Genomic DNA, 12233 nt, shown 5'->3' with positions numbered 1-12233 from the left:
GGCCGGTCTGGGGGCCGGTCGACCGGGCCTGGGACCGGGCCATCCGGTCGAAACCGGGTGTGGCGCCGGGTGGTGACCGGGCGATGATGCCGGGCTTACTGGATAGTCACCCGGTTGGCACAAGCGTGGAACCCGGTTTGGACCGGGCTGGTCCGGCGTGGCAGCCGGTCGAACCGGGGCTGGGACCGGGCGTCCCGGCGTCACGGCCGGTCTGACCGGGCCTGGCGCCGGCCTGAGCTGGATCTCCTCCTCTCGCGCATTCCTCCCGCTCCTCCCTCGCGCGTCCATGGGATGTCTTCATGTCCAGCTCCATGTCCAGCTTCACGTCCATCTTCTGGTCCAGCTGCTTCTCTCCTCCCCGTGCGATGCTTGCTTCCTCTTCATACATGATCATACATAAGTAATGCGACTTAGGCAGTATAAAGTTCTCATCGATCAAAGTATCACATAGGAACAAGTTCACCTATTGTTTAAGTAGCTTCACACGAGCTCGTGTCATTGGTCCAATCCTGACTTCATTGGACTTGAGCTTCACAGCACCATCATCTTTATCTTGCAATGACGGAGGTAATGGTGTAGTAACAGGGATGTCCTCATCACTGACATTAGGGAACTCTGGTATCACAAAGTCTTGTATGTCCACATGGGTGCCCGGATTCCGGTCCTTCAATGTCTGGAGGAGACGGACGACACCGTCATAGGCATCTAGGAATGTCCCGAATCTGTTCTCCAGTGCCGTCTGTTTAGCCCTCCATGCCTTGCCATATCCAATTTCATACTTATATTGAAGGTGAACTTTTTTCTGGATGGCTTTAACCCCCATCGCCGTATTCTCTACAATTTCATTGTAGAACAGGCGAGTAATCAGAGTGGATGTAAGGTTTCGGTTATCCTTCAGCATACTCTTAAGGACACAGGTGTGCGGCACGAAGTCGCTCACAACCCATGTTGTGTCATACTTCGGACAGTACCCATGCACCCTTGTTGGACATCTAGCATTGGTGCACACCACTGTCAAGAATTTCTGACTTGAAACGGTGGTTCTGAATACCCTTTGCGTGTTCATTGCCCACTGAGTGATTGCTTCCTGTAGATGTCTCTTATCAGCATATCTAGCACCAATTGAGATGGTGTTCATGATGTACTCCCAGGCAGAATCATGCCGGTCATCCACTATCATTGCCTCCGACAAATCATGGTTGCAAGAAGAGGGGATCGGATCCTTCTCCTCGTTGTCATCTGAATTATCGGATCCACCGGATCCATCTGAGTCGAGCTCATCCTCCACTCCATCCTCGTCTTCCTCGTCCATCATGTTATGGATATGCTCTTCTTCTTCGTCCTCGCTATCAACCTCAGCACTAACATCATGACCACCAGCTGCATGGCTACTCTGCCCGGATTGGAAACTGCTGCCTCCAGCATCTGAATTTTGACTGCTCTGGCCTGGATGGAACTCACCCTCGCCTTCCCGGGAATTCACCTCCTTCGCCTCGGGAAGCATTAAGGCGATGGGGTGAGTTCCCCTGCGCTCGCACGCTTCTAACCAGTGCACCCACTGAGAGGTCCGCTCAATCGGCTTCAACCGCCATAAAATTTGGGTACTTGAGCTGCTCCACAAAGCATGCACACCAATAGTGTATGCTTCGGGATTAAGCCCGAAATTCACGGTCAACCACTCCTTCAACTGACTAACTCGCCATGTTTTTGGGTTTGACAAATGCAACTCCTCATACTGAAACTCACTCAGATCGGCTCCAGTCGGAGTTGTTCGGACCGTGCCGTCACCAAAGTAAACAACGAATTTTACTCTATCTGGCATATCTGCTCACCTATACAAATTACAGACTCGTCAAAAAAATCTAGCACCTACACTCTGAAATAAATAGAAATCTAGCACCTACAGTCCTAAATAATTACTTTCTACCGGCACATATTTCATCAACTAATCTACGAAGCTAACAAACGCAACATGCATGATTACACCATCTAATATCAGGAATTAGGGTTTACCCTTGAAGCATGCCAAACACCTCCGTCAGCAGCTCAGCTGCACCACCACGCAGTAGCTGTAACATCACCACCACCACCAGCTCCACCACCACCACCAGCTCCACCACCACCACCAGCACCTCCACCAAAATGCCTCAAAAACTAACCCATCTATAGATCAGGTGATTCTACAGCACTTGGTGATCAAACTACAACAAATGGCTGGACAAATCGCTCAAAAATGAGAGAAAACGCTGCTGGGCTGAGAGCAAAAGTGAGAGAGAGCTGATGAACTGAGAGAGCTGGAGGAGGAAGAAGAGAGTCCAAGCAGCAGCGCACTCGGGCGATTTTAATACCGCCGCGCTTCGGGTTCAAGGAACCCGACTCGGGCTCAGCAACCCCGATTTCCTCTCCTCGGGATTCCGCTCCCGACACGACTTGCCCCTGCCCAGCTGACAGCCCGACACGGCGCACGCGTGGCCAACACGGGCGACTCGGGGTCAGCCACCCCGATATTGCGCTGCCCCCCCAGATTCGCTGCACTTCGGGTTTCAGAACCCCGATTCCAATCTCGGGTTCATCGAACCCGACGGTGTATTATTTCTGAAATTTGCTAAAAACTAATATTATTTCTAGAATCTATAATTAAAAGTGTATTATTTTAAAAAAATTCGCTTCGATCTCAACAGCCTTAAGTTATATATAGTTAATATAAGTTTTGCACTTAATTGTTTGATTCGAGGATGTGTTTAAGGATGCGGCTGGAACGGACATCTCTAAACACGGCACCAACAACTAATTCGATGCATTTCCATAGATCATTTAGGGCATCTCCAACGGGGCGACCCAAACCGCGCCCGCGCGTCCGGATGGTCCCAGCGCGTGGACCCATCCCTAAAACGGATGGCCGCGGCGTCCGGGACGACCCAAACCCGGCCCAAATCTGGGACGAGTTTGCGTGGCCGCAGACGCCGAATGCTGGTCGCTCGCGTCCTCCCCTTGTCTGCCCTGGCCCGCCTGTTTGTCTCCCAAAACACAAACCCCTCGCACACATCTCCCACCGCTCCGCCGCCAGCCAAGGACCGGCGATTTGGGAGCGGCGTCGACGCCGGCCACCGTTGTCGAGACGCCGGCAAGCGGGGCGGAAGCATAGGTCGCGGCCCCGCGCTGCTTTCGCCGCGTCGTAGCAGAGTCAGAGGACGCCGTCGCCGTCGCTGTTGTCCTCCCACCGTCGCGAGACCTCCCGCCGTTCGCAGTTGCGTCGTTGCCGCCGGAGGTGAGCTCTCGTGCACCGTGTTTGCAGACCGCAAGTCGGCCGAGACGGCCATGGCCTGCAGGTCCCTACGAACGCATTGGATGGCCTCCGCCTGCAAGGTGTTCGATGAAATGGGCATACTAAAATTTGTCCCTTTTTCATCTGTAGATCATGGTGGACAGCGACGACGACTACTTCTTCAAGAACTTCATCGACACGTCGTCAGACGAGGAGTCCGACGACAAAATTTTCACGGATGCTGCGCTGATCATCCACGAGCACATTGTCTCGCAGATCCCCGTGCACCGGGGGTCCTTGCCGGGGTGCGCGGCCGCCTTGGACCGCAAAAGAGAACGCGGCCACGACCAACTCTTCACCGACTACTTCCAAGCCAAGGCATTGTTCACGCCGGCCATGTTTCGCCGTTGTTTTCGGATGTCCAGACCGTTGTTCCGCCGGATAATGGATGGCGTCAAGCTCTACGACGAGTACTTCAACGCGAAAGTGGATGCAATTGGCAAGGTAGACCTCTCTTCGTACCAGAAATGCACGGCATCGATTAGGATGCTCGCATATGGCGTTGCCGGTGATTTCGTAGATGAGTACACGCGCATGAGTGAGTCTACCGGCTTGGAAGCGATGTACAGGTTCTGCAGAGCAGTGATCGGTTCGTTCGGAGAACAGTACCTCCGGCAACCTAATGCAGAGGACACAACTCGTCTGTTGTCAATCAACGCTTCCAGGGGGTTTCCTCGGATGCTTGGCAGCATAGACTGCATGCACTGGGAGTGGAAGAACTGCCCCTTTGGTTGGCAGGAGGCATACAACGGTCATTCTGAGGGGTGCACAGTCATTCTTGAAGCTGTTGCTTCACAGGATACATGGATTTGGCACTCATTCTTCGGAAATGGCTGGCTCGCACAATGACATCAATGTGCTGCAGCTCTCTCCGGTGTTTGATAGGCTAGCGTACGGTCAGTCCCCTGATGTGGATTTTGAGATCAGTGGTCACCACTACACCAAGGGGTACTACCTTGCTGATGGTATCTATCCACCTTGGGCTACACTCGTGAAGACAATCCGAAAATCCAACTCAGAGCAGGAGGCAAGGTTTGCCAAAGAGCAAGAGGCAGCCCGGAAAGATGTCGAGCGGGCGTTTGGCATCCTCCAAGCTCGTTGGGCTATCGTCAGACACCCTGCCAGAGCCAGGGATGTGCAAACTCTATGGGAGCTGATGACCGCTTGTGTAATCATGCATAACATGATTGTTGAGGTAGAGCGGAATGATTCACTCTATGATAATGACTGGGAGGGCCAGGGAGAGTTGGTTACTCCTCAAGGTGGTGCGGCATCATTCCGGGACATTCTTCATGCACACCATGAAATACGAGATTTAGCTGTACACAACCAGCTGCAGGCTGATTTGATAGAGCACGTATGGCAGCATGTAGGCAACAATGCTGCAAACAACAATGATGAAGGAAATCCGCAAGCCTAGAGCATTTGAATCGTTTTTTCATTTTATTTGAATAATGTGTAATGTGGACAATGTAATGTGTAATAAATTTTGAACATTTAAACTATTTTATATATTTTCTATAATTTATTTTGCATTTTTATAGTGAATTTACAAGAAAAACGTACCATACAGCGCCGCGACCCAAATCTACCGCGTTGGACGCGGCGCGCGATCCAAACGGACGCGCGGCTCCATCCGCGCGTCCGCTGGCCACCCAAACGGTCCAAAACGGACGCCCAGCGCGTCCGTTTGGGGCGCCCGGTTGGAGATGCCCTTAGGGGAGGCGAGTGCATATGGTGTGACAGCCCATTGATTGACATCCTAGGCGTTATCGTCGCCTCATCTCGCACAATCACCGGCCTCTGCTGGATCCAGCTATCCTCCTCGCGTCCTGCGTGCAACAACCAGTCCCGTTTCTAGAAGCCACAAAGCAGCCTCCACGGCTCCACCCAGCGGTAGCTCATCATCCCTTTCGAACCGAACTCCGGTCCCGCTCCGCCCCCAACACGATAGCCCCCAAATTTCCCCCAGCTCCCCTTCCGTTCCGTCCCGATTCGTTGCCTCGTCTGTCTCGCGCCGCAGACCAAACCCCAAGTCCCCAACCCCACTGCCCACACTCACCAGCCGCAGCCGCAGCCGACGACACGAACCCCAGCCGCTGCCCACACTTCTCCGGGAACCAACAAATTCCCTCCATCCCCATCATCTCACAGTTCATCAGTGGCGAGTCCAGTCCAGGCAAGTCGTCTCGTCGCCGCGCCTCCTCGGTGACCCAGCCAGCGCCAACGGTTGTTTACTGCGCGCGCGACCACCGCTGTCAGACCAGACCAGAGCAGTTACCTACTCCACTGCTCCCTCTCGCTAATCCCCGGTACTAATCTCCCTCTCCCACTCCAAATCCCCCACCACAACCCCTAACCCCGTCGCTGTCCCCTCGCGGATCGCCGATCACCGCCATGTCGTCTTCCTCCTCCTCCCCCTCCCCCTCCCCGTGCGCCGACAGCCGGAACCCTAGCCCCCACCCGGCGGGGGCCCGGCCGTGGCCGGCCAGGCGCCGCTGCCACGACGTCTTCTGGCTCGTCCTCTTCCTCCTCCACCTGCTCCTCTTCGGCGGCATCCTCGCGCTCGCGGGCCTCAACCGCTTCCGCATAGCCGACCGCTTCAACATCACCCCGTACCTCCAGCACGGCCACCCCAACACCACCACCAGCAACAACCACACCGCCGCCGCGCCGCCCGCCGCGGGCGCGCCGGAGCCCGCCACGCCAGGACCCGTCGTCACCGTGTCCAAGCACAAGGCGCAGCCGTCCGAGCTCACGGAGACGTACTGGAAGTACTACGGCGCCGCGGGGGGCGTGGGCGCGGCGCTCGCGTGGGCGTGGCTGGCCGCGGCCGCCGGCAAGAGGGACGGCGGAAGGGTCGTCATGCGCGCCGCCGTGCACAGCCTCACCGCCTACCTCGCCGTCGTCAGCGTCCTCTGCTTCTGGGGCGGCCACCTATTCTGGGGCGTCGCGCTCGCCGTCGGCGCCGCGCTGCACTTCCTCTACGTCATGTCCGTCATTGACAGGTACAGAGCAAACCATCAACTGCAGTTCGGAATTGCTGGGTTTGTGGATTTTGACACTTTCGCTGCTGCACTCAACTTGGACTCTAGTGGGTGAGGATGTGACGCCCGACATCGAAAAACAGAAGTACTAAATTTCGTAGAAATTGTGCTAGTATCGTTCATCAGAATTTTGTGAGGTGATCGATGCATGTCTGTTCCCATGCCCACTCTCAAGCAGTTGGGCCCTGTCTGTTGTATGCCTCCACTCCACTCTGTGCACGCGGCCAAGTCCATTAGGTTTCTTATGCTTCCGAGTCTATGTGATTTCAACTCGAAATTCACTGCAAATTTCTTACAATTCTGTGCCATCGATCATGACAATTATATGTATGTCTGTTCTCACGCCCCCTTGGTACCTTGCCATCTAGGCCTTAAAACTTGCATACGAACTGAAACTGTGTGGATTGTGAGGTCAAAAACTTTCAATCATGGTGCAACATGCTCTTGGGTTTTACCTTTCAGGGTGTAAACAGTAGCAGAGTGAGATGAAGCCACAAAGTTGGCATTTAGTGTCTGCAAAATGTTGCCAAATGAATTGGTTTTCTGCAGTGGCTTGTGTGTACCTAACCAGGGTGCTCCATATGTGGGATCAATGTAGGCTGCAATTTTTTATTTATTAATAGTGCGTTTAAAGTCATGATCTCTTGGCTTTGGTACCATATTGAATGTCATGCACTTAATCAATTCACCCAAAAGCTTAAGCCGATGCGCAAAGCAACAGACACGTTTTAGGTTCTAAGAATGCTACAATTATTTGTGCAATTTTTTGTTGTAGAGCCTTGTTCGGTTTCCAAAAGGCAAATAATTCTTGTGTAAACTTCCAGTTAGATCATGTATGCCATACTTGGGTCAGGATATTGCTCTTTTTTCTATAATCATGTCTTGGTTTGGAGGCAGATATCAGTTGATCTTGGTTTAGGAACAAAGCATTACACCTTGATGTTTTGGATGGCTGCTATCCCAAAGTTCCGCTGGGTGATAATCTTGCCACCTGTATTTGATAACAATATGGGGCCTTAGTTAGGTCCTAAGCAATAGACCAATCTTAGTTTAGTCTCAGAATTGTTGCTGTGTTACATGATGATCTGTCCATTCACCAGTATTATTAATTGCCTGATTGATGCTTTAATTATGTGGAAAAATAAAAAAGGGACTTTGTTATCCTCATCAAGTTGTTCAAAACTGCTTATTTGCTTATGTGTTAGCAGTAACTGGGTAATTTTTTGCTAGATTTCCGTTCACAATGCTAGTACTTCAGAAGGCAGTAAGGATGGTATGGGAACTTCCTGATGTGATGAGAGTAGCATATGCATTTGTACTGGTAATGCTTTGTTGGATGGCATTATGGTCCTTTGGAGTTTCTGGTATTGTTGCTATGGAGATACCTAACCGTGGGCAATGGTGGCTTGTTTTGGTGAGGGCAAGTTGTTGTCAATTTCAATGTTTTGTTGTTTTAAGGTATTCTATAATAATTGTCCTGCAATTTGCAGGCACTATCAGTCAGTTTATTTTGGATGGGAGCTATCCTTAGTAATACAGTCCATGTCATAGTATCTGGGATGGTGTTCCTTGTTCTCATTCATGGTGGACAGGCGGCTGCATCAATGCCCCCAAAACCACTTCGAAAGTCACTTCAGTATGCTGTAACAACTTCATTTGGAAGCATTTGCTATGGATCACTCTTTACAGCTGCCATTAGGACTCTACGCTGGGAGGTCTGTGACTTACTGGCTAGAGTTGCCTGGTGCGAAATTTTCAATTATTACCTACATTCCTTTTGATATAGTTGGCTCTCATTTATTTACTCATTTTTTCCTCTATTTATATCTAATTTCAGATCCGAGGGATTCGTTCTAAAATTGGTAACAATGAATGTCTGCTGTGCTGTGTTGATTTTTTCTTTCATATTGTGGAGACGCTTGTTCGTTTCTTCAACAAATATGCATACGTGCAGGTCAGTGGTTCTCAGGATGCATAAGATAAATATGAAAGTGTCCTCGTTCTCTGTGTTTTGCTGTTTTGCTATGTATAGTTTTTTCTTGTTTCGTCAAACTAAGTTTTTTTTACTATTATCAATCAAAGTTCCAATGGCTACCTGAATTCTTTGAATATGAAGTGAAACAAATCACAGATTCTTTTGATTGGGTAAACTTGGTAAAATAAAAATTATTTGTGTCCTAGTCCTACTGGTTTTGATATCAAGTTGTTGGTCATTATCTGAAAAAAAGTTTCTGGCATACAGCATTACCCACATGTATCACACTGCTTTTCACTTTCAGATAGCTGTCAACGGACAGAGTTTCAATCGTTCAGCTAGGGATGCTTGGGAGCTGTTCCAGTCAACCGGCGTTGAAGCACTTATTGCTTATGATTGTTCTGGTGCTGTTCTTCTGATGAGCACAATATTAGGTGGGTTAATTACAGGAACTTGTACGGGTGTTTGGACATACTACACACAAAGTGATAAAGCCATTATTGTTGGCTCCACCTCTATGCTGATTGGCATGATACTGGTAAGTGCTTACATGTGCATAAAGTTTTCACTGAAGTATTTCAGAAATAGAAACCTTCCCGGTTCATGTGTTCCTTCTTGCACTAGAAACTCATAGATGTTGCTAGGAGCTGCATAGCAGAACTTTCTGACTAGTAACTTTCTTGGATATTTCCAGTTAAATATGTTTTGCAGAGTTTATTCAGGACTAGTTGTAAAAAAAGAAAGATTTTATTCAGGACTGAGAGCTGCATTGTTTTGCAGGTTGGCCTGACTGTTGTGGTTGTCGAAAGCGCAGTTACATCAATATACATATGCTATGCTGAGGACCCGCTTTTAATTCAGAGATGGGATCCTGAATTTTTTGAACAAATGTCAGAGACACTACACCAGCGACTACAGTATCGAAGCTCCCGAGTCCGCCAAATACTGAACGGTCGTCTTGATCATTTGCCAAGTACATCAAGTATTTGAATCTCTTGTCCGATATGTCATTTTCGTTAACCCGTTGAAAGCGCAGCAGCCATTTCCAGAACAAGAAGTTTTGGATCCTTCTGCCATCAAAATATAGACCAAGGAAGGTTTGTCTGCCAATGAAATATAGAGAATGAAGCGCCCCAGCAATTTTGAGGCCTTCAAAAGCAACTGTCCCAATCAAATAGTAGTATGTTCATAGTTTATTGAGTTACTGCGGGGAGTATGTTCATAGGTATGTAGAATTTCAATGCCAGCTTTTGTTTATCAGGGCACTGTGTGTGCAGCAGGGGGGGAGGGGGGGAGGGGAATGAGAGAAAAAAGAACTTAACCCGTTTCATACCTCGGGTTTTATATCAGGTGGGCTCCCTGGCAATGGATTGCTGGAGCGATCACTTTCCTTGGTGCGGCAGCGCTTGCGTCATCCGCCAAATCAATTCCCTTTTTGTCTTATAGTGTTTAATTACGTTCACATATAGCTTTGTGTTCACACTAATAGCTCACGTTCCCACTTGCAAGTTCCATACAGCCAAGAGCGTTCACACTGCATGCATGCATACATAAAGTATCTCATGTGTTTGCATTTAATCAGTCAACTTTTCAGCACGAGACTTGCTCTCACAAGTTGCTGCATTAATGCACAGAGCATCCCGCTCTCTTTTTTTCAGCACGACGCATACTTTCAATTCTCTTTATTTGCAATTCCCTTTTGACAATTCTTTTTTTTGCAATTTCCTTTATGTTGTTATTTCGTACGGTAATTCATGTTTTTCTGGATTAATTTTTATAATTCCCTTTTTCGGGCCAGTGGTTTTTAAAGGGGAAAATAACGGGTGGGGAGATCCACTTGCAACTCAAATGAACTACCACTTGTTACTCCAATTAAGTACTGTTTTAAGTTGTAAGCTAACAAAAGTTGCTAAAATATTCTAAATGAAATTTACTTTTTAGGGTTGCTAGGTATTTATATTTACCGTTGATAAATAACGGGGCATCGGGTTGATAACTTGTAAACAAAAAAAAGAGTCGCTACATATTTTAAATTAAATTAATTTTTAGGGTTGACATTTATTTATATTTACCATTGATAAATTGCGGGCCACCGGGTTGATAGCTTGTAAACTAAAATAGAGTCGCTAAAATATTCTAAATGAAATACTTTTTAGGATTATTATTTATTTTATATTTACAGTTGATAAATAACGAGGCACCAGGTTGATAGCTTGTAAAATAAAAAAATGTTCGCTAAAATATTCTAAATGAAATACTTTTTAGGGTTGGTAGTTTTTTTATAATTATCATTGATAAATAACGGAGCACCGGGTTGATAACTTGTAAACTAAAAAGAGTCGCCAAAATATTTGAAATGAAGCTAGATTTTTAGGATTGGTAGTTATTTATATTTACTGTTGATAAATAACATGACACCGGGTTGATAGCTTCTAAACTAAAAAAATATTCGCTAAAATGTTTAAAATAAAACTAACTTTGGGGTCGATAATTTTATATATTTACCGTTGATCACTCAAGTACGGAGGGGTTGATTATTCAAAACAGAGAGGCTTGATAACTTTTAGCCCGAATTTTTTTTTTCTCGAAACATATCAACATGGGTGCTAGTTTTGAAGATCTCGTCGAGACGGATTTATTGGTGAAAGCGAATCTTAATTTGGAGTTGTTGTTTGAAAGTTAAAACGTTTTGAATTTTAAAATTTGGAAAAGATTTCGCTGACATCAGCAGATTCGTCTATTTGTGCATGCATGCAGAACTTTTCCTCAATACCTTGCACTAGGTTGATAATTTTATACATTTACTGTTGACCACTCAAGTACGGAGGGGTTGATTATTCAAATAGAGAGGCTTGATAACTTTTAGCCCGAAAAAAAGTTTCTCGAAACATATCAACATGGGTGCTAGTTTTGAAGATCTCGTCGAGACGGATTTATTGGTGAAAGCGGATTTTAATTTGGAGTTGTCGTTTGAAAGTTAAAATATTTTGAATTTACAAATTTGGAAAAGATTCCGCTGGCATCAGCAAATTCGTCTATTTTGTGCATGCATGCAGAACTTTTTCTCAATAGTTGCACCAGGTTGATAATTTTATACATTTACCGTTGATCGCTCAAATACGGAGGGGTTGATTATTCAAATAGAAAGTGTTGATAACTTTTAGCCAGAAAAAAAGTTTGTCGAAACATATTAACATGAGTGCTAGTTTTGAAGATCTCGTCGAGACGAATTTATTGGTGAAAGCGGATCTTAATTTGGAGTTGTCGTTTGAAAGTTAAAACGTTTTGAATTTTCAAATTTGGAAAAGATTCCGCTGACATCAGCAAATTCATCTATTTTGTGCATGCATGCAGAACTTTTTCTAAATAGCTTGCATCAGGTTGATAATTTTATACATTTACCGTTGATCACTCAATTACGGGGGGTTGATTATTCAAGTAGAAAGGGTTGATAACTTTTAGCCCAAAAAAAAGTCGTCGAAACATATTAACATGGGTGCTAGTTTTGAAGATCTCGACGAGACCGACTCATACGTGAAAACAGATCTTAAATCGGAGTTGTTGTTTGTGAGATAAAACGTTTTAAATTTTCAAATTCGGAAAGATTCTCGCTTATGTCATCAAATTTGTCTGTTTTTACATGCATGCAAAACTTTCCCTTAGTAGCCTCCACTATAGTCCAGATTTTTCCAAAAATAGAAAAAACAAATTGGTTGAAAACTGAGCGCTCATTCCCTTCATAGCGCTCGAGCGCTAGCTAGGGCAGCCCGATCGTGTTGCCCTTAGAGTAATCTCTAGCAGAATATGCTTATGCCGTTATGCGCCGAATCTGTAAGGTTTGTGGTTTCGGTTGAAAAATAGATCCGACTAGACACCGCAAATTCGT

General features: G+C 46.9%; 1 protein-coding gene across 1 annotated transcript; it reads left to right on the top strand.

Moving 5' to 3' along the window:
- The first annotated feature begins 5271 nt into the window (after positions 1–5271).
- On the top strand, positions 5272–9879 carry LOC127326416 (uncharacterized). Its single transcript, XM_051353274.2, has 6 exons — positions 5272–6333; positions 7603–7786; positions 7863–8087; positions 8210–8326; positions 8652–8885; positions 9128–9879. The coding sequence occupies exons 1-6, from the start codon at positions 5723–5725 to the stop codon at positions 9335–9337; spliced, it is 1581 nt and encodes a 526-aa protein (XP_051209234.1). The 5' UTR covers positions 5272–5722; the 3' UTR covers positions 9338–9879.
- The last annotated feature ends 2354 nt before the right edge of the window (positions 9880–12233 follow it).

Source organism: Lolium perenne, chromosome 6, assembly GCF_019359855.2.
Source record: "Lolium perenne isolate Kyuss_39 chromosome 6, Kyuss_2.0, whole genome shotgun sequence".
Classification (NCBI taxonomy): domain Eukaryota; kingdom Viridiplantae; phylum Streptophyta; class Magnoliopsida; order Poales; family Poaceae; genus Lolium; species Lolium perenne.
Note: the sequence above shows the minus strand (reverse complement) of the source record. Positions and strands in the feature narration are given on the sequence as shown.

Bases quoted from the DNA above. Each gene is read 5' to 3' on its own strand.
- LOC127326416 (XM_051353274.2), top strand. From the start codon at position 5,723: ATGTCGTCTTCCTCCTCCTCCCCCTCCCCCTCCCCGTGCGCCGACAGC. The intron at 7,787-7,862 runs GTGAGGGCAAGT...TGCAATTTGCAG, and splicing joins GGCAATGGTGGCTTGTTTTG to GCACTATCAGTCAGTTTATT. The intron at 8,327-8,651 runs GTCAGTGGTTCT...TTTCACTTTCAG, and splicing joins ACAAATATGCATACGTGCAG to ATAGCTGTCAACGGACAGAG.